The 27,152-nt window shown below is 56.6% G+C and overlaps 1 protein-coding gene across 1 annotated transcript; it reads right to left on the minus strand.

Moving 5' to 3' along the window:
- Positions 903-22,744, minus strand: RAB20 (RAB20, member RAS oncogene family). The gene is made up of 2 exons (XM_003482931.4): positions 22,279-22,744; positions 903-1,865 (listed from the first exon to the last, which is right to left on the minus strand). Exons 1-2 carry the CDS (start codon positions 22,448-22,450, stop codon positions 1,336-1,338), a joined length of 702 nt encoding a protein of 233 aa, XP_003482979.1. The 5' UTR covers positions 22,451-22,744; the 3' UTR covers positions 903-1,335.

The raw sequence follows: 27,152 nt of genomic DNA on the forward strand, positions 1-27,152 counted from the left end.
GAGGTCTACTTCTGGGGCAGTGAGGGTGCAGGGTACAGTGCTGTCCGCGGAGCCAGTGCCGCCCCTGGCAGTTACGGGGCTGTTCCAGGGCTCGAGCCGGGGTGCCCAGCCCAGCTGGACAAGAGACTCAAAGACCATCCGGGGAGAAAGGGCCGTGGGAACCCGGCCACCCCTGCATTCGAGTGCGGACAGCAGGACCAGTTTCATAGGATGCCCTCTCCATCCACAGCTTCAAAGACAAGTTCCTGGGTCTCCCAGTGTCTCAGCAGCAAAGACACACTTTACAGGAAAATAAATACAACTCCACCCATTAAAAGGCAAACTAAGCCACGTCAATGCAAAGTCATCAGGCTGACCCGTCTTCACTTTTGAATGGGCTACCGTGGCAAAACTGGAGTTTTCGTCTTTGAGATCTATGCTTCCGTAACAGAGCGTCTCAGCTGAGGGTGCCTGTCACACAGGGGGCTGGGCTGCAGCCCCATCCCCCAGACGGAGCCCATCACTGGCCTGGAGCCTGAGCACCTCACAGGAGCAGAGGAGCCCTGGAGGGCAGAATCAGAGATTACGGCTCTCTGCAAAACTGGTTCCCACAGCGCTAGCGAACCCAACTGGGAACCATGAGCTTGCAGATTTGATCCCTGGCCTCGCTCAGTGGGTTAAGGATCCGGCGTTGCTGTGGCTGTGGTGTAGGCCGGCAACGACAGCTCCAATTCGACCCCTAGCGTGGGAACCTCCATAGGTCGCGGGTGTGGCCCTACAAAGACGAAAGAAAGAAAAAGAACAAAAGAAAGATAGATAGACAGACAGACAGACAGATAGAAGTGCCTTAAGCTCGAGGCCATCACCCACACCCCCAGCAAGGAGCCCCCAGGGTGGGGGCACGAATAAAGTCTAAACCAAGGTTCTACTCAAAATTCGTTTTAATAATACAAGTGGCTCACGATGCTGCAGCGGTATAAAAGGTGATTCCTGATTTTGTATAAATTAGCATTTATCAACAATCATGACGATGCATCAAGAAGAAACCAAAGGTAAATCACAGTGAAGAGAGACATGTGGCAGCCACACAGGGGCCGGGACAGGCGGACGCCCTCCACCAGGCCCGGCTGTCAGCCCAGGGCGGCCAGGGCTCGGCAGGTGGCTTCCGAGGACCATCGCCGGCTCCCCACCGCCCACGGCGACAATGCACACGAGGGGACAGTCACGCTGGCCTTCCCGCGGTGACCGGCGGTCACTGCCTCCCCACGTCCTCTGTGTGCACGTCCACGAGGCCGCGCCCCGGCTCTGCTCCTCCGGTCCTCCGGCCGCAGACGGCCCGGCCTCCGCTCCGGCGGGTCAGGCGCAGCACCCAGATCTGGTCCGTGCGGGCGGCCCGCAGGGGGCGATGTCCACGGTCTGCGGGGGCCCCTGGGCCCTCTGCCGCAGGATCACAGGCACCACCATGTCAAAGAGGGTTTCGAACAGCAGATCCACGTTGTGCCCGGTCTTGGCGCTGGTCTCGAAGCACATCTGCTCGGCGGCCGGCACGTCCTTCTCGTCCAGCATCTTGTACTTGAGGATCTTCTTGTACAGGGCCACCGCGTCCTCTGGCTGCACCTGCTTGGGCAGCCTGGGCGCGGCGCCAACGCCGGCCGGCCCGGGGCCGTGCCCTCCGTCCTGGCCGCCGTCCCCAGGCCCCTCCTCGCTCAGGTCCACCTTGTTCCCCACGATGGCGAAGAGGCAGTCGGCGCTGGCCGTGTCCGTCAGGCCCAGGAACCGGTCCTCCAGCTCCAGCAGGCTCTGGGCGTGGTTCACGTCGTAAGTGAGGATGACGGCGGCCGCCCCCCGGCAGTACATGGAGCCCAGGCCGTGGAACTGCTCCCGCCCTGCGGGGGGAAGATGCGGGTTACGTCTCCCCTCTGGACGTGCCCCTTGACCGCGCCACGGGGAACCCCGGAGGGACGGTGGACTCGGGGCCCCAGGTGTGGGGGCGGCTGGAGCCCGACGGGTCCCTGCTGCGCAGCAAGCGGAGGGGACGCCCGTCCCCAGGGTCAGCATTTCTGCACAGCCCTGTCCCCGCCGTCTCTCCCCCCGAGACCGAGGAGAGGAAGACGACCCGCTGTTTCCTCCGGATGAGGGCAGTGCGGCCTCTTCCTACGTCTGCACCTCGAGTAAGGACGCGTACGGAGAGGCTCCCACCGAGGGTCTCGACTGCGATGACACCATCTGTGCCACGTCTGAGCATGGCAGTGGCATGACGTGGCATCGAGCAAGTCTGCATTCGGCCAGGAGCCCGAGGCCTACCCACCCCAAGGCCCCTCCACCACCCCCACCCAGCACCAAGGGCCCAGCGGGGCAAGTGGGGTGCCAAGCAGGCGAGGACACCGCCACACCCAGGCCGGCCCTGCCCGGGAAGCCTGGGCCCCTGCCCACCAGAGTGGGGGAAGTGACAGCAGGGGCCCGCAGGCCTCCCCTCCCCCCTCCCCTGCTCGTGGGCCCCGACCAGGGCTGCAGAGACACCGAGGGGACAAAGAGCATCCCCCAGAGAAGGTTCAAGAAGGACCCAGGACCTGGGCATGGCCCTGGACCCCAGCCCAGGCTGCCCCTGCTCAGAGCCTGGCAGGTGGGGGGTGGGGGGGTGCTGGAACTGTCTGTGCCTTTTGCGTTTTCAGGAGAAATGGGTGTTTTCCAAGTTGGACGAGGCACAGCGAGAACAGCATAGACCTCCCTTGGGCTGACCTCTGGGCCGGGGGTCAGGGTGGGCACCCGCGGGGCTTCTTCTATTTTATTTTATTTTATTTTTTGTCTTTCTAGGACCGCACCCGCGGCATGTGGAGGTTCCCAGCCAGGGGTCAAGTCAGAGCTGTAGCCGCCGGCCTACACCACAGCCACAGCCACAGCCACGCGGGATCCGAGCCGCACATGCTGGGGGCCACCAAAGGTGTTGCGTAAGTGAAGCCACGAATCACGGTCTCCACGTGTTTTATTAAAACCCTACGGCTTCCCTCCTGCGTGAGCCCTTGGTTTGTTCTGCAGCAGTCCGGTCCGACTTGCCAGGTGGTGGGAGCTTCATTCCTCTCAGAGGCTGAATCTGCACCTGCACCCGCCTCACCTCCGCCTCCACTCCGAACCCCAGATGCGGGGGGTTGGGGGGCAGAGGGAGGGAAGGGAGACCTCCGTCTGTCTAATCCCTGAAGAACGGAAATCTCCTCCCACTCAACTGCCTTTTTTCCTTCATCTCAAATCGTTAGAAGCCCCGTATGTAAAAGGCCCAGATCCGGGGGAGCAGCGAGGCCGGCCCCCCCACGCGGGGTCTCCGACTTTGTCTCCGGGATTTGCCCACTGGCTTCGCTTCCTCCCCGCGCACCACGCTCACCACGGGAAGCCGGTCGGAGGGCGGTTTCTAAAGGCAAAGGATCCTTCCCGAAGCCTCCCCGGGCCCTGAGGTGACTCCTGCCTCCGGCCACTGCCACCTGCATTCACACGCTCCACGGACAGACGGAGGAGAACCCCCGGGCCCTGGCATGTAACGGAGCAGACCTGACTCCGTGTTGGCTCAGTTCTGACCCTTGTGCGCTGCACTTTTGTAAAGAAATGCTGCCTGGACCCTGAAGGACACAGGAGAGCCGCCTGTGTATAACTCTTTTCCATTCACACGGAGATTAAAAAGCTGCAGAACAGAAAAGAGCAATTGTCTTACTGGGGGTTTCTAGGAACATTGTAACCAGACAGAGCAGTCGGCTGCAAGATCAAGGATATCAGTGCCGGCAGTCTCCAACAAACGCCCCCACCCCACCCACACACACACACACACACACACGCCCTTTGGCATAAAAGAAGCTGAATTTCAAATGGGAAAGATGGGTCTTTGAGGCACTAGGCCACCACCTTCTCGGGACACAGGCCAGGCAGCTTTGCCTCCTCAACGGACAGGCTGTTGCCCCGCTGGCCAGTCCTGGAGACAGCAGCCTGCAGAGAAGGCTCCACGTCCAGGAGAGGGGCCGCATGGGCTCCATCTGACCGCTGCGTCCCCTCCCACGGAGCAAGACCCCAGGCCAGGAAGCCGGGTCTCCAGCCAAAGCCCCACGTGTTTCTCGAGCATCTTGTGGGGGGAGCAAGACGGAGAGGGCGACGCCCGGCCAGGATGGCGGGACTCGGAGGTCTGCACCTGCCACCCTGCAGCCGTCCTGAAGGTAAAGGCAGCCTCCCAGAAGGAGAGCTTGCGGCTGCCAGGCCCCCTCCCTAGCCGCCTGATCTGGAACTCGGCGCCTGCAGGACCACAGACGTCCTCCGGCCCGCAGACCGAGGTCAGCCTGGTGATTTCATTACAGCTTTCATGTCAGTCTGCACCGCGAGCCAGCAGAGGGAAACTGAACCGACCTCTGCTGTCCCTCCGTGGACCCCACGGGGGCGACGATCAAGGTACCTCCCCAAACTGGCGACGGGACGGGACGCTTTAGTGTGAAAAAAATGCAACAGAGATGCTTCTGCACCCTGGCCGCGGGGCTACAGGACAGCCGTTCACACACACCGGCCTGGACAGCGACCTCGGCATCAAGAAGAACTTCCAGCAGCTCAAACTCTGTCAGTTCTGCCACAAGAGCGTGACAGTGTGGCTTTCCAGCGACCGGGAGCACTGCTGCCAAGTCTCAGTACATAGTTCACTGAGGACAACCAGCAGCCGTTAACGCCCAGGACTAAAATAGGTCTCCTTTCCAGATAAAAATGTCTGGTTTGCCTTTAAAACACCAAAAAAGTAAATGCTAACGATACCAAAAGGGAACGCATAGTAACGAAAGGAATTGGGAACTAAAGGCCCCCACGCCAGCCTGGAAAGGGCTGGGCCAGGCCTGCCGATCCGGTCACACGACCCCCGAGTCAACACCACCCAATCGAATGCAGCCACCCCAGCTAAAGACTTGACAACGACGCGGCGCTCCTGCTTGAAATGGTTAAATGTTGTCTGGGATGCTAGTCTAGAGCTTTGAGGCTGATTTTCAAACGAGCGCAGTGCCCACACGTAGACAGGCGAGTCCAAGCCTGCGAGCCTAACTGCGTTTACCCAGGGCCCTGGTACTTCCGGCGTCGCAGGGGCAGAGAGAGGGCCGGGGGGAGGCGGCAAGACCAGGCGTTGCACTTGCTTCTGGCGTCTCTGAACCCCAGGCTCGAGGAAGTTTTCTGCAGTGTGTGAATGTGAGCTGAGCTGGCAGTCGGACCCCTGCCCCCGGCCCACCGTAGTGTCGGCTCCTGGACCCGGGAGCCACGATCTCCTGGATGCTCTCAGGTTCCCTTCCCATCGACCTGGACCGGCTCCCTCTCCTTCTCTCTCTCTTCAACTCAGGTCCCTAAGCACCAGGTCCAAAGCTGAAGCTCTAGGAGTCCTGGCTGAGTCCTGTATTTCGCAGTCTGATTCTGGGGGTGTCAGGCACTGGGCTGACCCTGCACCAGCCCCAAGGGGGCAACAAGAAAAACCACGAGTGGAATTCCTGTCGTGGCTCAGTGGAAACGAATCTGACTAGTATCCATGAGGACGCAGGTTTGATCCCTGGCCTCGCTCAGTGGGCTAAGGATCGGGCGTTGCTGTGGCTGTGGTGTAGGCTGGTGGGTACAGCTCCAATTCGGCCCCTAAGCTGGGAACCTCCGTATGCCGCAGGCCCGGCCCTAAAAAAAGAAAGGAAACAAAAAGAGAGAAACCACAAGCTGTCTCAGGTGTAACGGATGCAGCTGACGATCAGGCTGCCAGGCTTAGCGTGCATGGCCTCTGCCGTGCCAACTGCCACAGAGTTGGAGGTGGTGCCCAGCCTCCTTCACCTCCACAGCTCCCCGGCCATGGGCGGGCTGGGGGCAGCCCATGGGGCTGCAGGATGGACAGACAGGTGACTGCCCAGATGTTCTGGCCTCTCTGTGAAGCAAACCAAGGAGTGACTTTCACTTAGGTTTATGCATGCTGTTGCATACTGCAGAATTCCCTTCTTTTTCCAGGCTGAATAATATTCCACTGTATACACACACCACATTTTCTTTACCCATTCATCTGGCAAAGGACTTTTTTTTTTTTTTTCTTTTTTGGCTGTCCCTCATCCTATGAAATTCCCGGGCCAGGGGTCAGATCTGAGCCACAGTTGCGACCTACGCCACAGCTGTGGCAATACCGGATAATTTAACCCACTGTGCTGAGCTGGGGATTGAACCGTTCTGGCACTGTAGAGACACTGCCAACCCTGTTGCACCACAGAGGGAACTCCTGGTAAAAGTTTAAGTCGTTATCTAGAAGAGTCCGTTTCACAGACAGAAGGCAGGATGGTGGTGACCAGGGGCTGGAGCAGCGAGTGTGTAAGGGGGACTGAGCTTCAGTTGGAAGATAAAAAAGATATTTAACTTGCCCGCGTTCGTGGCTGCTGTGAATAAAGCTGCTGTGAACTCAGAGGGGCTAACAATAATTAATAAGTAATAATTCCGAGGCCACACTGGGAGGGGTGCTGGCACCCACGCCGAGGTTCTGAGGTCCCAGGTTGCTGCTGCAGTGGACAGCAGGCGGACTGAGCGAGACCAGAACTCCCACCTCTGAAGTTCATGGTTCCCCAGAGTCACAGAATGCCCCAGACCTCATCCCAGTCCATTCTCAGCCGCCGACACCACTGGGAGAAGTCTCTTCTTGTTCTCTCCCTAAGTTCCGAGATGATGGGGGGCAGTGCTTAAACAACAACGAGAAGGTACTTAATGCCACCAAGTTGTACCCTTAAAATGCGTGAGGTGGTAAATTTATGTATATTCTACACAAAAGAATTCAGGGAGTTCCCATTGTGGTGCAGTGGAAACGAATCCAACTAGGAACCATGAGGTGGTGGGTTCAATCCCTGGCCTTGAGCAGTGGGTTAAGGATCTGGCATTGCCCTGAGCTGATGTGTAGATCGCAAACTCAGCTCGGATCCGGCATTGCTGTTGCTGTGGTGTAGGCTGGAGGCTACAGCTCCCATTCGACCCATAGCCTGGGAACCTCCATATGCCACGGGTACGGCCCTAAAAAGACAAAAGACAAAAAAAAAAATCTGCAAAGTAAAAGGGAGGGAGGAAGGAAGATGGTTGGATGATAGACAGATAGACACACAGACAGACAGATGACACAATTTCATGTAAAAATAGTGCCTTCCAAGGACACCAGAAAACTTGAACGGCCTGACCCCTGCCCTCCAGGACGATGACAGCTCACACCCCGTGGCTGCAGCAAGGCCCAGAGAGCTTCTGGGTCCAGCTGCACTGTGAATCGCCTAGCGATCTGGTTGCAGTGCAGATTCTGCCTGAGAAGGTCCGGGAGGGGCCCAGCTCCCACACTGTGGCCCTGGCCCTGCCACCAGAAGCAAGGTGACTGTGACATGGAGCAGGCAGGCCCAGGCTGTGCCCAATCCCAAGAAAGGTGCGGCAGCAACACAACCAGCCCTGCAGCCCAGACCTGCGTGGCCTTATCTGCATGTCACCTCCTGCCGCCTTCTTCCTGGCCCTCGGCGCCCAGGTACAGCCACAGGAAAGCCGCAGGCAACACTGCCAGGGTGGGAGTTGTCACTCAAGGAGCTGAGACCTGGGGCCACGGGGTAGCTAACCAGAGTTCATCAGATTGGGGTCAATTAGGTTCAGAATGTGCTTCTGCAATTGCTGTAGAGAAGGTGCCTGGCCCGGTAAACCTGCCTGGTCGACAGGCTTTGAGCAGTGGAGACAGGAGTTCTCGTTGTGGCTTAGAGATAACAAACCCGACTAGCAACCAGAAGGACACAGGTTCGATCCTGGCCTCGCTCAGTGGGTTAAGGATCCAGTGTTGCTGTGAGCTGTGGTATAGGTCACAGATGTGGCTCAGACCTGGTGCTGTGGCTGTGGTGCAGGCCAGCAACTATAGCTCCGATTCGAACCCTAGCCTGGAAACCTCCATATGCCATAGGGAAAAATAAAAGAAAGCAAGAAAAGTGGGGACAGAGTGTCCTCCCACAGGCCGGAGGCTGTTCACAATGAGCCAGACACCGCCGCTGATACGGATCACATGCTCACCGCCCAGGCAGAGGCTGCACAGAGGAGCCACGGGTGCAACAGACACACACAAAGTATTAAAAGCATCCTCCAAGCCCACTGGCTTTCCCTGTTTTAGGACAAGCGGCCAGCGAGACAGAAGGCCCTCCGCCCCACACCCTGTGCCTGCGTCCTCACCGCTTCCTGCAGTCAGCTGAACCCTCTTCCCCTGACCAAGCCAGCTAGTGTTCCCTTCTGGACAGTCAGGGACACAGCTGTGCCTAAGGTGTCACTGCAAGTGCCAGGCATAGTGTCAGGCTAGACATACGTGCACACGCATACATGCACACCCACGCATACACACAGGCACATGTACAACGTGCATGTAAAAAACACACGTGCATGTGCACACACATTGAATACCTGCTTGCACACTTTCATAACACGCATGTGGAGTGCACAACACGCATACACGCTACACACATGTGTACACACGCACACCCATACACGTGTGCCCTTACATGCATGTGTTTACACACATACATGCAACATATGCACACAGATACACATACGCACACAAATGCACACGTGCACAGGTACACACGTGCACACACACACACACACACACACCTGCTCACGTACACTGACATACACCTCATCCCCCCCCACCAGGAGCGGTGCAGTTCCACAGATCTTGAAGCAGAGGCCCAGAGCCCCCACACAGCTGCTCAGGGACCCCTGGAAATAAGCAGCTCGTAACCCCGACAGCGACATGAACACCTGGGCAAGGAAATGCCTGATGGTGAGGGCTTAACGGAGGGGAAGGGGGTTCTGATTCTGTCGGGACAAGAGGGAGGTGTGGCCCAGCACTTTCTCAAGCTGTTCCTCTCTGACACATGTGAAAAGACACTTGCAGGGTAAAGTCGTGACTCTCAAACAGATGAGAAAAAAATAAATGCACATTAAAGGTTCTCTCACTTACGGAGGGAGCAAGACTGATGCCACAGTGGCTCAAAGAGGCCCAGAGGGCACAGGCGTCCGCGGGCAGAGACGCAGGGACCCTGGGCGTGCGGAGGACAGTGCAGGGAGGGCAAAGTGCAAATGACTGAAAACTGCCTTTTATTTTACGTCCTGCTTTTTAGGGCCACACCCACGGCATATGGAAGTTCTCAGGCTAGGGATCGAATCGGAACTACATCTGGGACCTACACCACAGTTTATGGCAATGCCAGATCCTTAACCCACTGAGGGAAGCCAGGGATCAACCCACATCCTCATGGATCCTAGTCGGGTTCTTAACCCACGGAGCCACAACAGGAACTCCAGACTGCCCTTTCCAGGAGGGAAGGGAACCGTCACACACCCTCACCTCTGACTCAGTCCCCCAGCATTAACCTCGCTGTGGCGACAGAGCCAGCCCAAGGCGGACCTTTCTGGGACCCGCCACCTCGGTGCGGCCAGGCTTCTGCGGCTCAGGGGCACTAAGCAGGGTGCCCCTTACATGCAGTGTGTTCGTGTGTGTGTGATTGTGTATCATGCCCACAGCGTTCCTCCCGGGCTTGTCTCTCTCCAGGGCAGGTGTCACTTCTGTGAAGGGAGGTGAGGTGACCAAGTGCATAAACCCAGGGCCCCTTGCCCTGGCCGGATCTGGGGCTTTAGGGCAACTGCCCTGGTTGCCCCTGGGCTCCTGGAGAGGGTTACAGGCGTTGAAACACATGCAGAGTTGGGATTAACCCAGGATTCAGTAAGATCCATGGAAGCAACAGCTACGGTTTGGTGACGGAGCCTGGGTTGGGGGAGGCTGTAAAGGAGACAACTCATTTTGTGCGGGACGCTGAGGGACAGCTCATCAGTCCATGCAAACAGTATTTAGGCATCCTTGCAAAATCCATGCTTCATTCTCGAGCATTTACTTTCAAATACGGGTCAGCATGGTTGGAACGAAAGAGCTTCTTCCATGGCGTGAAAATATTCATCTACCATGAGAACGCTTGATGCCCACGAGGCTGTTCCCAATTAAAAAGTAAGAACTTTCAAAAAACAAACAGGGAGGCGCTCCCATCATGGCGCAGCGGGAACAATCCGACTCGGAACCATGAGGATGCGCGTTCGATCCCTGGCCTCGCTCAATGGGCGAAGGATCCGGCATTGCCCATGAGCTGTGGTGTAGGTCACAGACGCAGCTCAGATCCCACGCTGCTGTGGCTGTGGTGTCGGCCAGCAGCTACAGCTCCGATTGGACCCCTAGCCTGGGAACCTCCATATGCCACGGGTGCGGCCCTAAAAAGCAAAAAGAAAACAAAAACCAGGGAAATGGGTCAGCAGGGCACGAAAGTAAATGAAGGCCACCTGGGCAACTTAGTTAGAAGACTGTGGTCTCGTTTCTCCTTTTGTTATTTTATCTTCTTGAAGCAGAGCTGCTGTAACCATGTTACAGGCATATAAATTCACAATTTTTAAAGGTTATACTCCATTTATAGTTATTATAAAATATTGTCTATATTCCCTATGTTGTACAAAACGTCCTTGGAGCTTATTTTTTTCTTTCTTTTTTTGTCTTGTTAGGGCCGTACCCACAGCATATGGAGCTTCCCAGGCTAGGAGTCGAATGGGAGCTACAGCGGCCGGCCTGCACCACAGCCACAGCCACAGCAATGAGGGATCTGAGTTGTGTCTGCAACCTACGCCACAGCTCACGGCAACGCCGGATCCTCAACCCACTGAGCGAGGCCGGGGGTCAAACCTGCAACCTCAAGGATACAAGTGGGGCTCGTTATCGCTGAACCACAATGGGAACTCCCCTTGTCACTTATTTTATACAAACAGCTGTACCTCCTGATGCCCTACCACTGTGCTGCCCTCCCGCTGGCCGGCTCCCCGCTGGCAACCTCCCGCTCACCCTCTGTATCTGTGGGTCTGTTTCTTTTTTGTTATATTCACTCGTTTGTTGTATTTTGTAGACTCCACGTAAGCACGACACCATACAATATTTGCCTTTCTCTGACTGACTTCGCGTAGCCTAATGCCTTCCAGACCCACCCGTGTTGTCGCGAAGGGCAAAGCGTCATCCTTTGTGTGGCTGAGGAGTTGCTCACCGTCTTCATCCTGCATCTTGCCCCCTGTTCCTCTGCTGCTCCCAGAGCTTGGCGACTGGAAGTGGTGTTGCCGCCATCTCTGGGTGCGTGAGTCTTCCCGAATTAGCGCTTTGAACACTGTGTTCACTGAGCTACCAATGTTTTTAAAGTTTTAAATAATTCAAATAATTTAAGGCAGACTAAGAGATTAGATAATACCATAATTCTAAGCTTCAAGCACTATTCGATGTTCTCGTATCAGCATCCCATACAACCGCCTTCAACAGCTTTATTTCATTACTTATGAAATGCTGCTTAGACCGGGACGCTTTCCAGAAAATGCCCTCTCTGGAAATCTGCACGGCCGGGACGTTTAATAAAATCCTAGGACTCCCACGCAGTCAGTCCTGGGGCATTTGGCCAGCGTGAGTAATAAGTGCGCTTCTGATTTTCAGAAATAAGGACAGAGCAGAGGCCACAGCGCCTCCCCATGTTCTCCCGTCCCCGGGACACGGTCGCTGTGTGTCTGAGGAGAGACCACGGCCACACGGAGCCGAGGAGAAGTGCCCTGGAGCCGCCGGCAGATGTGCCAGCCCAGGCGCCCCTGCGGAAGGTCTGCTCTTCAGAGGGGCCTTGAAACAGGCAGACGCTCCCAAGGCCTCCGTGAGTTCTTACCCTGCGGGCGAAAGGCAGCTCACATCAGAGGGCAAAGGACCATCGGGGGAGGGAAAAGTCCTGAGCCTGCAGGTGGGTGGACGGGAGGCCTGGGCCCAGCAGGCTCGCCGTCCCCTCCCGGCCCTGCCCGCAGCCCTAGTTCTACAAACACACCCCAGAGCATCTTAGGAAGACAAGGTCTTTTGTTTCCCCACCAAAAAAAAAAAAAACCACAAAAAACCCACAAAGCATTTCTTCCCAACCAACGCTCTGGCCAGTCAAGGGCTCTCCCTCTGTCCTGAGGCTGGCCTGGCCCCCCAGACACGGCGCTGGCACCCACCCACAGCGCCTGGGCCGCCTCCTTCGGCCAGGCCTGTGCCCAGGACGGGGCCTCTGGGTGCCGGAGTTCGGTCCTCGGTGGAAACACAGCCCTTCCACAGCGGGAAACATGAAGGAGCATCAGGAACCAAGGGGAAAGTGAGGCCCCAGCCCCGTACCCGCTTTCCAAACGCAGAGGTAACCTGAGGTAACTTGAGATAACCTGGCAGTCCCTCCAGCACAGGCCCCCGGAGCAAAAGCTATAAATGCAAACGCTAATAATTGGTCATCCAGAAACACCCAGGGGCCCAGCCCTGCTCAGAGGGCCTGGGGGGCCAGGGGTGGGCCTCACGCTCCCGGCCGCCCCCTGCTGTGCTGCCTCCCTCTTCGGTTCTGTTCTGTCTGGCACTCCGTCCTCACCTCGGCCTGGTCTCCGTGGACAGTGTCCCACGGCAGGGAGGCCCTCTGCACGTGGAGGCACAAAGTTAAGTGGCAGGGCACCCACGCAGGCTGGGAAGGGTGGAAAGGGGCCTGCTAAAGGCGCCGAAAAGCCGACCTCAAATCCAGGCTCCTGGGCACCCAGGGCCCCCTGGGACTTAGCTTCCTGGTCTGTGAAAGGCAGATGCTAAAAATACCAACCACACAAAGCGGCTGCAGGAAATAAAAGAGACAAGCGCCCACCACCAGCCCCCCAGGCACTAGGCACAGAACCTGGCACAGCCGCGGGCAAGGTAACCCCTGAAAGTCACCCAAGCCGGGGCCCCAGGAAAGCAGGGATGGCGAGTCAGCTACCCAGACGCCCGGGAACACACTCCCCGAGGCAGCTTTCCGCGGGCACACCACCCTGATTCCTGGCCAAGGGCAGTGGGGGGAGTTCACAGAGACGCCCCTGCAGCTACAAGAGGCCTGCCCCCTGCGGGGAGAGGCAGCGTGGGGCAGGGAGCAAACAGTGCAGACGCTGAGGAAGGGGTCAGAAGACCCCAGCTCCGGCCCGTCTTCGGCGCGGTGGCCCTGGGCATTGGACAAACACCCTCCTGAGCCTGTCTCTTCATCTGAAAGAGGAAGAGGCTAAAAAAACAGATCTTTCGGAGTTCCCGTCGTGGTGCAGCGAAAACGAATCCGACTGGGAACCATGGTGTTTCGGGCTCGATCCCTGGTCTTGCTCAGTGGGTTAAGGATCTGGCGTTGCTGTGAGCTGTGGTGTGGGTCGCAAACGTGGCTCAGATCCGGCATTGCTGTGGCTGTGGTGTAGGCTGGCAGCTGCAACTCCAATTTGACCCCTAGCCTGGGAACCTCCATATGCTGTGGGTGTGGCCCTAAAAAGAAAACAAAACCAAAAAAAACCCAGATCTTTCCATCCTGTCCCAGTTTTCCAGGATCACACCAACCTCTGCGGCCTCAGTCTCTGCCCCTGTTAGGTGGGTTTGCCAAGTTTCCCAAGACCTGCGCGCTGGGCAATGCAGAATACCCACAGCTGACCGACGCTCCTGCCTTGGTCCAACGGGTGTCGACTCGGCAGTCGGCAAACCCAGAGACAAAGCTAAGCTCCACTTTGCCCCTAGTCAGAGGCCATTTGATCCACGTCCAAACGGATGGATGGGAAGCAGAGCGGGGGAGGGAGCTATTTCAGGGACAATACCAGCCCCCAGAGAGGCCAGGCAGAGAGGGAAGCCAGCCGCTCACCCACTTCCTTGGGTCCGCAGAACCAGTCAAGGGGTGATCATGAAACGCTCTGTGGGAGATGCAAGCTCAGCTGGGCCGCTGCTGGGACAAACGCTAAGGCACGTGTGTGGGCTTTGGTTCTCCTGGGCTGAGCAGGAAGGCAGATCCCGAGAAGAGCTGCTTTTGACCACTGCTTGCAATGATGTGCCCGAGAAAACAAGGGGGAGCGACTGAGGCAGCTCTCACCTTCTTTCTAAAGGACTCTGCTGGAGTTCCAACTGTGGCTCAGCAGTAGTGAACCCAACTAGTAACCATGAGGGCACGGGTTTGATCCCTGGCCTCCCTCAGTGGGTTAAGGAGCCAGCGTTGCTGTGAGCTGCAGTGTAAGTCACAGATGCGGTTCGGATCTGTCGATGCTGTGCCTGTGGCGTAGACCAGCTGCTGCAGCTCTGATTCGACACCCAGCCTGGGAACGTCCATATGCCACACCTGCAGCCCTAAACAAAAGCAGAAAGTCAAATAAAATAAAGAACTCTGCTGAAAGAGAGCGAGGCACTGAACGTGCCAGCCGTCTGCCCAAGGAAGAACCAAGGCGAAAAGCTTACAAGTTGGGTCTCTTCTTCCCAGGGTTTCCCTCCAAGCACTCTGCCTTCTAGCAACACTCCTGTGACCCTGGCAGAGAAGTCAGTGAAATTTCCATTGCACAAGCATCCACATGTGTGTGCATAAAGTCGGCGTTAAAGAAAAGAGAAAGAAACAGATGGTTCTCTTTATAAAGGTGCCTAAGAGCTACCAACCTAGTGTGCAACACAGAGCATCCTCCAGGTCTGTGACGGAGCCCTAAGCATCGCCACCAAGGAAAACTGGCTTTTCTAACGAATGATTGGGGGTCAGCTTGCTGTTCAACACACACCGCCTCCAAAACCCAAACATCCGACGCCTAGGGGATTTGCCTGAGAGATGAAAATCTATGTTCACACAAAACCCTCCACATGACTGTTTATAGCTAGTGGCTCTACTGACGTATTATGTATATCCCAGGCCAGGGATCGAACCTGTGCCACAGCCGTGACCATGCCAGAGCCTTAACCCGCTGAGCCACCAGGGAACGCCACTTTTGCATTTCTAAATCTCTGGCTTCTTCCGCTCCAAGTCTGGGATAAATGAGGCAAAAAGAAACCCCAGGGAGCTTACCACCGTGTCGTCACTCTTTGGACCCCGAGGCCCCTGCCCGAAGGGGTCCCTTCTCATCTCCCCCTGGAGCCCTCTCGTGTTTGCTTTCTACCTAATAGCCATGTTTTTAGCTGGGCTTAGCAGGAAGATGGGGAAGCTCGTCTCCACTTCCCAGACACAGGGGCCTCGGCGTGCTCTCCATTGCTACACAGGCTTCTGACGGGTCAAGGTCAAGGCGATGGGCACCGCTAGACGCGTTTCAAGGACACATGTGATCAACGCCATGGACCCGTATTTCTCCACCATGCGCGCGCTGGCCTATTTTTAGCTGCATTACAGGGCCCGTGACAATGAAAAACTTACCCTGACTTTATCAAAGCCAGTACATCATTCAAATAAAACCACACATTGTTCCCTTGGCCATGGCTTTCAACAATTTCATCCAGCAAAACTTAGCTTAAAAAAAAAGAGACGGCCGGGTGAAACATCAGATCCTGTGGCGAACACGAGAATGGATACAACTCGATCTGCCCTCCAAGACCCTGTAAATCAGAGGAAAGAAGAACAGATAACAACATAGATAAAAGGCGGGACACGATAAGAGCAGCCAGTCCGCCAGCGCACAGCCTGGAAGAAGGAAGAAGAAATCCCGCCTGTGCTAGGACTGCTCCCTGAAATGCGTGACTTCAAAAGACAATTCAAGGTGGGCTTGGCCAGGAGAGGGGACGTTCCCAGAGAGAGAGAGAGACACTGTAAGCGAAGGTGAGAACAGAGAAAAGTCAGGCGCCTGTGATGAATTCCAAACAGCGCGTCTGGCTCAGCTCGGGGGACCTGTCACGATAACAGGAGAAGGGGACGAGGAGACGAATGTCTGTTGTCGCAGTGATGGAGCCATCCCGCTACAAAGTAAAAGTCCTTTAATCTCGAGTACACGGGGCGAACTTTCTCTTGTACAGAGAGGGGAGTTCTCTGACGTCTCAGCAAAGCGAGAGGGGCAAGTTCGACTGGGAATCATAAAGTTTCTATTTCTCCTTCCAACTTCAAGATAACGAAGCATGGCATTTCTCATCCAGAGCCATTAAAGATGATTCCGGTCTTAGTTCACAAACGTAGGTGATCTCAATTAGCTCAAGTCTACTGCATCACCCCGCGCTACTGAGCCTTAAATGCCCCTCCCCACCCCCAGAATTCCTGGCGCCTCCTCCAGGAGGACTCCGGGCTGGGCTGCCAGCACGTGCAGCTGGCACAAGCATCCTTTGTCCTCCGAGATCTCTCAGACAGTATCGCTTTGTCCACTGCCGAGCCCAGATAGTTGATTTTCTTCCACCCACCTTAACACCCACATCCATATTCACTGAGTTTGGTCAGGGAAAAATAGCAGAGGAATCCTGCATATGACGCCTTGATCTCAGAGGGCACCCACTCAAACTCTTCAGTAGTGGCCCATCTACAAAGATGTGGATTACTTACAAAGACATGGACCACCTGCAGAGATAGGGACCACCCACAACGAAAGACAGGCACCACCCACAAAGATGTGGACGAACCAATCGAGAAAGACATGGACCATCCAACTCCAGGCTTTGCAGGTTTAGCTTCCAGATGCCAAACCTAAACTAAGATTTATTTCCGAGGACTTTTTCCAGCAGGAGCCCATGCTAGTCTTAAATCCAGACCCTACCCCACCCAGTCCAGCTCAGAGCAACACCCAGGAGAAATCTGAGAGCTGCTTGTCGAGTTTCACTGAATCACAGGTGCCCTCAATCCCTGAACGCTGAACTCCTGGGGAGTTTCCATAATGACAGAAAAAACTTTTGGAAAAGTATTGTCCCCTTTCTGCGACCTAAACCAAACTGTCTCCGCAAAGTGCCGGACTGAGTGTTTTCGTCTCTCCGTGCCCTGTGGTCTCTGCCGCCACCACTCAGCCCCACCGCCATAAAACGCCAGGCGGGCTGGGCACCAATAAACCTCCATTCGGTGATGGGGAGGCCCAGGTTGGTCCCCTGAACTGCAGAAACGGGAGGTCACCCACCAGACCCCTTGCCACACCAATCCTACTTGACACGCTGAGGGTCGCCTTGCCAGGACCTCGAAACCCACTCGGCAGCTGTGCTAATAAATTAAGAGAACCAGCTAACTTCCCAGGCCTCCACCCGCTCCCTGCACCGGTTGTCCGGCCGCTCTGAACCAATCTCTCAAGGCGAAACAAGCAGTCTCGCTGCGCCCCCGGAACAGCACGGCTGCTCCTGGGAGGCTCTCGGTCCTGCCTCGAGAGGCCTCTCGGCTAACCTCACTGCACGAGCAGCGACAGTCCCTCCGCCGGGCGCCACCATTTCACAGCCCGGACTCCGGCATCCTCTCCAGGCTGCCAACTGCTGTGCTTCCCCCTGTCGTGGGCCTCCCCCGCTTGCGCTTGTTGCAGAATGACTTCCCGAGGACCCACCCGAGCCTCCCCCGTCCCGCTGTGACGTGCCCGCTGGTGGCAATCACGGCCTTGGGCGCCCAGGGCGGGAGACGCGTGATCAGCAAACACTGGCGCAAAGCTCCCCGCTTCCAGGTACCACCCAGCACGTGGCCAGGGTTAACGCGCTGATTCCCAGCAGCAGCTACCACAGCGCGGCTTTCCTGGACGAGGGGAGTGTGGGGAAGGGCACACAGGCACGCAGTCACACGTGCTCTGTGGCTGGGGTCGGCCAAACAACGCCCCACCTCTGCTCCCCAGGATGTCCTAATCCCTGGCGCCCTTTGAACGTCGGGGGGAAATAAGGCTGCAGACAAATTAAGGCTGCTAACCAGCCGACCTTGACCGAGATGACCCCGAATTGCCGGGCTGCGCCCAGCGTCACCGCGGGGCCTTTGGGTGTGGGAGAGGGGCGAGACAGTCAGGGTCCGAGGCACGTGGAGGGGGGAGGGCTCCCCCAGCCCCCGCCCAGCCTCAGGGGGGAGGGCGAAGCCCGGGCAGGCTCCAGAGCCGGGCAGGCAGGGAAGCGCTTCTTCCCCGAGCCTCCTCGGGAAAGGAACGCAGGCCCCCTGACACCCTGACTTTGAACCCGTGAGACCCGCTGGGGACTTCTGTGCGTTTCTAAGCCACAAAGTTTGTGGCGATTTGTTACAACAGCGGTAGGGAACTAACACAGGTTTTGACCCCGGGAGTGAATGCTGCTGAAACGAATGTAGAAGTGGCTGTGGAATTGGGCAATGCACGAGGCGGGGAGAATCCGAGGAGCGCGGGGGAAGGACCTAGACTGTCAGCAACCGCGGGTGGACCTCACGGCTTGGAGACCGTCACGTCGGGGGCTCGGAGGACGTGCGGCGCGGGGAAGCAGGAACCCGGTTTGTCCCAAAGACCCTGAGCGGCGCGAATGCACGACAGGCGGGACCCCGGGCATCAGGGCACTGCCAGCGAGGGCTCAGTGGAAATGAGAAGCATGCCCTTTGCCCTTTACCCTTTACTGCGAGCTGGAGCCGACGGGATCGTGGCAGAAATGGTCTTGGCGGGGGGGGGGGGGTTCCCGTCGGGGCGCAGAGGTCAATGAATCCGACTGGGAACCATGAGGTTTGGGGTTCGATCCCTGGCCTCGCTCAGCGGGTTAAGGATCCCGTGTGGCTGTGGCTGTGGTGGAGGCCGGCGGCTACAGCTCCGATTCGACCCCTAGCCTGGGAACCTCCACGTGCTGCGGGCGCGGCCCTGAAAAGACAAACAAAAAGGTCTTCAGGGGACTGACCGACACTGGGACACGGGGAATGCAAACGAGTCACAGCCACCCCACCACCCTCAAGGGGGTGGAAAGAGGGAGGGCTGAGTGCAGGGCATCGCCTGGGGAGGGGGCACCCCTGGATCCAGCGAGGGGCCTGCCCTGGGCTCCAGCTCTGGTGGAACGTCCCTTTGGGCCCACCCATCTCTTTCTCATCACCCTGCTGCATTTTCCTCCAAACAGTGATGGGATGTGTCTCCGGGCTTGCCCCTCCCCCCCTCTGGCACTGACGCCCACGGGGCAGGGACCCCAGTGGGGGCAGGATTTCCATCTGATGATCAAAGGACGGCATCTTTTCACAGCTCGGACCTGCCGAGGGGCAGGCAGAGAGGAGGTGCTGGTGGCTTCTGTTGGGCTGTCTCCTCACTGGGTGACCTCCTTCTGCTTCTGGGACTCAGCAAACCATTTCCAGGGACCGCCCCACATCTGTCCACCCAACAAGGCCAGGGTCAGAGAGGAAGTCCCTGCAGGAGGAGGAGGCTAGCTGGCCCTGGACCAGGTCTGGGTCCAACTCGACCTCTACCGGCTTCCAGCCCCGTCCCCCACTGTCACCTCCCCCTGAATGGGTCCTGTGACAACGGAATAAGATAACTACCTAACAACCAGTAAATCGCTACTCTGCTCTCCACTTCACACACACACACACCCTGCTGCTGGCAGGCATCGGGCAGCTAGCACTTTGGGGTTTGAAAGGACATGCCAAGAGCAAAACAGGAACTCTGACCCCTTACGAACATTTTTATTATTAAACTCTCTCCACCCCGTGACCAAGAGCAGCCTTTAAAACAGTCTGTCCCCAAAAAAGACAAAAAAGCAAAGAACAGTCTGTCCTCAAGCTGCTCCCCATCCCTCTGTGCCAGTTATAAAAACTAAAATGAACGCAACTCAGAAGACAATGTCTGTGGAATAGGAAAAAGGAGCAAGGCAAAAGGAGGGAAAAAGAGGGAATCCCCAAAAGCTAAACTTTGGAATTTCCAACAAGAATTCCAAAAAGCAGGAGCTCCTGCTGCGGCGCAACAGGATCAGCAGCCTCTTGGGAGCACTGGTACTCGGATTCAATCCCTGGGCCCAGCACAGTGGGCTAAGGATCCAGCGTTGCCACAGCTGGAGCTTGGGTGTTGACTGCGGGTGGGATCTGACCCACGGCTCTGACCCCTGGCCCAGGAGCTCCAAATGCCGAGGGGCGGCCAAAACGGGGGGAAAAGAAGAATTACCTCCAAGAAAAGATTCACACCTGCCTTTTCCCCCCAGGCTGCCGAGGGAGCCTGGCACCAAGGTGGACTAGGTCCCTGTTGACTCTGAGCCGAGGTCACCCTGAGCGAGTGTACACAGGAGGGTAGCAAGTGTGGAGACAGGCCCAGAGCACCCACTGCCCCAGGGGCCGGCTGAGCTCACATACGGGTTCCGGCGAGAAGGCAGCAGTCTCGGCAGCCAGGAAACGAGTCGCTGCCCCTAGGAGCCAGGGCATCACATCTGCCATACTGCCCAATCCTCAGGGGTCAAGATCTGGGCTACATCACGTCCTTGTCACGGAAGAGCAAAGTGGCTGGCCGAAATGACACTGCTCCTTCACACCTCAGATGCCAAGACGCTTGCTGGGACACCCTGTTCCCAAAACGCCACACCATGTGGTAACAGTCAGCCTCCAGCAGCACCGCCTCGAGGCTCTGAGTTTGGGTCCCCAGCGCCAACCCTGAATTCCTGTCTTGTAACCAAGGACAGCAGTGAGGTCCAACCGTTCATCCAAAGAAGCCTAAGGACCAGCCTCGTAAAAACAGGCAAAGTCTGGGTCGTGTTAACTTGATCTGGTTTCTAAAGCCCTCGTTCCATCATCACCAAACCCTTAGCACGGGAGAGTCAGCTTAAGCAAGGGACCTCGCAGGAACCTCCCTCTGCAGCCCGGAGGCGGAGAACGGAGCAGGGGAGGTACATCTGCACCCGGGAGATGCTGTTTTCACAGTGTGATTGCAAATTAATTAGTCAGGACGTTCACCAGCGCAGACAGAAAAGACAGCAACGGGCGGGGCGGGCCTCTGACAGTGGCCGTCATTAATTCAGTTTTAAACACAGGATGAGTTACATCTTGTTTATTCAGCAGACTGTGCGCCCGAGTCGGCAGTTTGAAAACTCTGGACAGGATCTTCTGGCATACATCTTACTTCTTAAAGTGCAGACATTTAAAAAGTCAGACCTTAAAGTTTCGGGCTTCCAGAAAGTCAAGTTCATTGAGAACAGGCCATACTATTTACAGTTTCTTTACTCGTGGTATCTTATTCCTTTCGTGGGGAAGGAAATATATTCTATTGTAACACCTCATGTCAGTGTAATTTTGTAGAGTTAAACTGTAAGCTTGAAGCAAGATCCTCCAGTAAACTGTGCTTTTGAAAAAGCACAAATATACCACACAATTACCTGCCTTAAAAATGCTTCTACAGGAGTTCCCGTCGTGGCGCAGTGGTTAACGAATCCGACTAGGAACCATGGGGTTGCGGGTTCGGTCCCTGCCCTTGCTCAGTGGGTTAACGATCCGGCGTTGCCGTGAGCTGTGGTGTAGGTTGCAGACGCGGCTCGGATCCCGCGTTGCTGTGGCTCTGGCGTAGGCCGGTGGCTACAGCTCCGATTCAACCCCTAGCCTGGGAACCTCCATATGCCGCGGGAGCGGCCCAAGAAATAGCAACAACAACAACAAAAAGACAAAAAAAAAAAAAAAAAAAAAAAAAATGCTTCTACAGAAAATCACTTCAAAAACCCCATAACGTCCATGAGCCTAGATCAAGCCAATGATAAGTGGGAAATGCAGATAAACTTGGCATTGAGGGAAGAGACCTCAGTTCTGCTTCCTATTTTCCTGCCTAAGCCCTCAGGGAATGTTGGGAGCTTCCGCTTTCTTTTCCTTTCGTCCTTTTTTTTTTTTTTTTTAAGGGCCACACTGGGGCATGTGGAAGTTCCCACGCTGGGGGTTGAATCGGAGCTGCAGGGCCGGCCTACGCTGCAGCCACACCAGATTGGAGCCACATCCGAGACCTACGCAGCAGCTTGCGGCAACACCAGATCCTTAACCCACTGAGCGAGGGCAGGGATCAAACCTGCGTCCTCATGGACACTAGTCTGGTTCTTGACCCCCTGAGCCACAACAGGAACTCCTGTTTTCTCTTTTGGAAGGAGATGTAATTATATCAGCACTGCTCACCCCTCAAGGTGGTTGTGGACAGCAGCTGAGCTCCTGTTGGTGGAAGGACTTAAATGCCTCGGGTTACCACTAGCTGTCTGGGCAGGGGTGCTCTGGAGCCAGATGCCCCTCGGGGAACACAAGTCACCAGCAGGTTCTCTTTGGAGCCAGGGGTGCTTTCCTGGATTGTCACTAAGATGTACCCAGTAGCTAAACGGCTGGTTTTCCAAAGAGCAAAGGGAAGTAGGAGTAGAAAGGGGCCAAGGGGGGCCCCACACTGTGACGAGGGGCCTGATCCCCAAGACTCAGTCACCTGCAGAGCAAGAGCAGGACCCCTGTGTGGGACAGGGGACACCTGCCCTGAGGGGAACTTGGCCCTCGGGCACCCCGCCCCAGGAGGGCCTGGCTCTGGGAGACCCCGCCCCCAGGAGACCCCGGGCCGTTCCCGACCTTGGCCCTGACAGCCGCTTCGCTCAGCTGGAAGCCCCTCGCCCCTCACCTGCAGTGTCCCAGATGGAGATGTTGTAGGAACGCCACTGCTTCAGGTAGAAGGCGCCGCCCACCGTGCTGACTGTGTCCGGGAAGCGCCGCTCCATGTACCTCTGCAGCAGCGACGTCTTGCCCACGTTCATGTCCCCCAAAAGCACGATCTTCCCGTCTGGCTTTCTCATTTTCCCGCAGGAGCCCCCCCCTTTTCCCGTGCCCTCTGCCCCCTGTGCCCGGGGCGCGGCAGGAGCAGCCAGGCTCCCCGAGAAGGCTCAAACTCGGAACTCGCGGAGACTAGGACTCGCGGGGACCCCGAACTCGTGGCGACCCTCCGGTCTGGACGCCTGGGAACGCGGAAGAGGAAGCGCGTGTCCGCGCTGGGAAGGAGCCGGGGACCCAGCCCGACGCCCACTCAAGGTGTCCAGACCGCGGCGGTCAGCACCAGGTCGGGGGCGCCCGGGCCCCGCCCCGCCCCGCCTCCAAGCCCCGCCCCGCCTCCAAGCCCCGCCCCCAAACCCCGCCCACCCAGCCTCCCGAGGCCCGGGCCCGCCCGCGCCCCGCCCCCGTGGACTTGGCCCTTTGGTCGGAAGGTGCTTTCTGCCTGGAAACCTTGGGCAGATTCGGACAGGTGGGAGCCCCGGCTCCCGGGGGCTCGAGCGAAGATGGAGACGGAGTCCCGGGAGGCGGGCCCCGGCTGGACGCCTCGCAGGGACGCGGCCCGGGCCTGCTGACCTTGGAGCCGAGAGTCCCGGCGGGGATGGGCCTCCAGCTCCCTCCCCCGCCCCAGGCTTCCCTCTGGGCCGGACGCGCGGAGTTTTCCAGAAGGGAGCGAATGTGGGACACCACCCTCCGACTGTCAAGGACTAGGAAGGAGCGGGGCTTGCTAGCGTCGTTTTGTTTTGTTCACTTGGGCAAGAAGCTCTTTTCTGAGACGTGAACAGCCGTCGCCACTCAAAACTTTGGAGGGGAAAGTCGACGTGGGCAGTTGCAATGACTGCCAAAGACATCTTTCCTCCTTTTGCTGATGGAGTGAACCTCGAAATGCTTCTTAACGTTCTCGGCGTGTGGGAGTTGGCATTTATTTGGGACAAGGGCGATGCCCTAGTCTGGACACCGGGAGGCGGTGTTTGCTGAAGCCGAGCGGTGTCCTGGGGTTCCGGGCGGAAGGGGAGTGGGGCGCCCTGAGCGGGGGAGGCATGAGGGCGTCTCAGCCGAGGAGGGCCGACCTTGAATATTCGGGGCTTTCTCTGCTTCGAGGCCTTCCCTGTTCCCTGTGGCCTACGCCCACGCCACGAGGCGGAACTCTGCCCACGGTTCCTGCCTCCGTCCCGCAGCACAAGCACCACCCTTCCCACGCCTTTCCGTCTCGGCCCTATCCTGCTTCATTTCTCAGGGCTCTCGAATAAAACCGCACTGTTTCATCTCTGTGCATCTCCCACTCTGGAAACTAAGCTCCATGAGGAAGGGACTTTTGTCTTCTGCTCACCACTCTGCCTGGTGGGGGTCGTCTCGCACAAAACAGCTGCTCAAGAAAGATTTGAGCCAGAACATGGTGGCTGAATTCACCATCCCGGTCTCAGCGGGCTCCGCACCTCCCTCCTGGGTCGTTCAAATTTCCCTGCGGACAGGGAGTGTGTTTTAACCAACCCTGGGTCTCTGCCCACCTTTCTGGGGAGCTCCCTCACTCAGTAAACAGGGGGATGATCCCACAAAGGCAGGTCAGTTGCTTCCTTTCTCGGGCATCTCTCAAGTGCTGAACTGAAACACAGCCCCAGCTCAATCAGGATGTGTTTTGTGTGTAGACAAAAGTGTTCATTAGCTGAATGTTGCCTCCACTCAAAACACTGGTGGCTTCTCATCAGGATTTCAGGGGCAAGGACAGTGCCAGCACATAGCCCAGTGCCTGGCATGTAGAATTCACTGAGCAAGTTCATTTAAAATTTTTTTTGCTTAATTGTCCAGCACTTTGGAAAACTAAATTTAACCAGGAGAATGTCCCCATATCAAATTCCAACCAGTCCTAAAAAAATGCCTTAAAAGACTGCTAGTTGTCTCAGTCCTCTTCAGGAAGCAGGACTGAAGAAGAAGTTAAAAGGTTGAAAGTCTGTTTAAACTATCCACTCATGTGCCAAGTTCAATGTTTATTCTGCCTGCATTTAAACCACTGGCCTAACAGGGTAATCCTTTTTCCAATTGCTTAGACAAGAAGTGCCCAAAGCCAAGAAAATCATGTAGTTCCTTTTTAAAACGATGCCAGCTGGAATTCCCCGTTGTGGCCCAGCAGTCAGGAACCTGACTAGTATACATGAGGATGCGGGTTCGAGCCCTGGCCTCGTTTAGTGGCTCAAAGGATCTGGCATGGCCACGAGCTGTGGCGTAGGTCACAGATGAGTCTCCACTCCTGAGTTGCTATGGCTATGATGTAGGCTGGCAGCTACAGCTCCAATTCTGTCCCCAGTCTGGGCATCTCCATATGCCGCAAGTGCATCCCTAAAAAGATTTTAAAAATAAATGAATAAGAAATAGGAAAATGTGGTTGCTTCTGTCGGATTTTGCAAAGTGGCCTGTCAGTTTATAGGTACTTTGATGTGAAACAATTGTACCTTTTAAACTACTCTCCTCTTTTCTTAAACAAACAAGCAACAAGCTCTGCCTCTCTACAGGTATTCGCTTAGCAGATAGGAATTGAGGCGCTAAGCTCCAAGCCCTGACCTAGGACTAGAGCAGTGAGAAAGACAGCCAACAAAAGAGACAAGCAAGGAGTTCCCACTGTGGCTTATCGGGTTAAGAATCTGACTAGAATCCTGGATGATGCAGGTTTGATCCCTGGTCCACTCAGTGGGTTCAAGGATCCGGCATGGCCACACGCTGCAGTGTAAGTCACAGACACATCTTGGATCTGGCGTAGCTGTGGCTGTGGCATAGACCAGCAGCTGTAGTTCTGATTTGACCCCTAGCCTGGGAACTGCCATATGCCGCAGGTGCAGCGCTAAAAAGAAAAAAAAAAAGCAAAACATGTAGTATCCTAGATGGTGATTAAATACTTGATGGAGAAAATCGGAGCAGAAGAGGTAGACAGAGATCGAGGCCTGGGGATGTCTGCAGGGTTGGATTTTCAGCAAGATGTCTGTGAAGATGAAGTTTCTGGAGCCCTGGAATGAGATCAAGAGTTAAACATGCCCCTACCTGGAGGAAGAAGGGTTCAGGTACGGAGAGCAGTGAGTGCAAAGGCCCTGAGGCAGAAGCCAGGGGGCCGGAGCGGCTGGAGCACAGCGCAGGGGAGCTGGCCACCAGGCCCACGAGGACGGGGGGCAGGTGGCCAGAGAAGGTCCTCAGGGCCTGGGGTCATGACAAGGGCTGCGTCTTGCATCTGAAAGAGGTGGCAGCGTGCCCGAGGCTTCTGAACGGAGGAGATCTGTCCTGACCCCACCTGCTGTGCTGATGTGGCCCTGGGGACATTGGTGACTGGGAGGTGAGTGGGTGTGAGGGCAGGCGTGAGTGTGCAGGTGTGAGTATGGGGTGTCCCGAGCTCGGCAGCCCCCGTGGGCCCCACTGCACGTCTCTGCTGACAGTAGAGAAGCCCTTTTCTCTGGGAACCAGTGGTCTCACCTGGGCGCTCCTGGAAGGAGGCCGCTCTTCTGCTTTCCTCTAAGCCTGGGCTCCTTAGCGTCTGGCCAGTCCCCCACTGTCCTAGTCAGGTCTTAGAACCTGGTTATAAGGAGGGCGTTGCTCAGGCTGGGCTCAGGGTCCCAAAGCCCTGGGCACCTGGGCACAGGCACTCCCTGACCCCACCTACAGCCACTGAGTCTGAATCACTGGGTGGGGAGTTCCCATTGTGGTTCAGCAGGTTAAGACCCTAACAGTGTCTGTGAGGATGCGGTTTCAATCCCTGGCCTCACTCACTCAGTGGGTTAAGGATCTGGTGTTGCCACAAGCTGCAGCATAGTTCTCAGATGCAACTTGGATCCAGGGTTGCTGTGGCTGATATGCCACAGATGCAGCTGCAGAACGAACAAACTCAGGGTGGGCCCACCATGCAGTTTTTCAAGCCCCCCCGTTGAGTCAGAGTGGCTCGAGCCTGACTGACACCCCTGCTCCGGGCTAACACCTGGGCTGATCTCACCAGAGACTCCCCCCCGCCCCCCAGCCGCCGCCGTCAGTCTTGGATCCACAGCCAGGCCCCCCACCTCTGTTCAAAGCAGGGCCCACCGACGGCCCCTCTCACACCGCCTCAGGCCTGGTGATCAACCTGCCTTCCTCCTTCCCTCTCATCTAATACTGGGTCTAACAGCTCCACTTCCTCTTGCGAAACCACGTAAACTTCCCCATCCAGAGAGAACAAGGAACTCTCGATCCGTCGCTTTCGATTTTTCAGTAATTGATCTAATTTTGAAAGTTTTTAAAACACTCTATGTGAAAGTCTTTTCTAAATTGTGCTGATCTGGAGTCCCCGTGGTGACTTAGCAGTAACGAAGCTGACAAGTCTCCACGAGGATGAGGGTCCGATCCCTGGCCCCCCTCAGTGGGTTAAGGATCTGGCGTTGCCATGAGCTGTGGTGGAGGTCACAGACGCGGCTCGGATCTGGCGTTGCCGTGGCCGTGGTGCAGGCCGGCAGCTGCAGCTCCAATTCGACCGGAGCTGGGAACGTCCATAAAGAGACAAAAATCCATAGGTTGTGCTGACCCTCCATTATCACCTCTCAGTCTGTCCGCACTGCAGCCCCGGACGCAGAAGGAGAGGACCAGAGGGGTTAGTCCCCGGAAAAGCATCGCTTTCTGTCTCCATGGATACGCCCACTTGGAGATACTCCACCTCCCACCTTTACATTCCTGTTTTCTCATCCAGCCGATCCCCAGCTCCATCCTCGGAGATGCTGCCCAGGCAGG

Source organism: Sus scrofa, chromosome 11 (assembly GCF_000003025.6).
Source record: "Sus scrofa isolate TJ Tabasco breed Duroc chromosome 11, Sscrofa11.1, whole genome shotgun sequence".
Lineage (NCBI taxonomy): Eukaryota > Metazoa > Chordata > Mammalia > Artiodactyla > Suidae > Sus > Sus scrofa.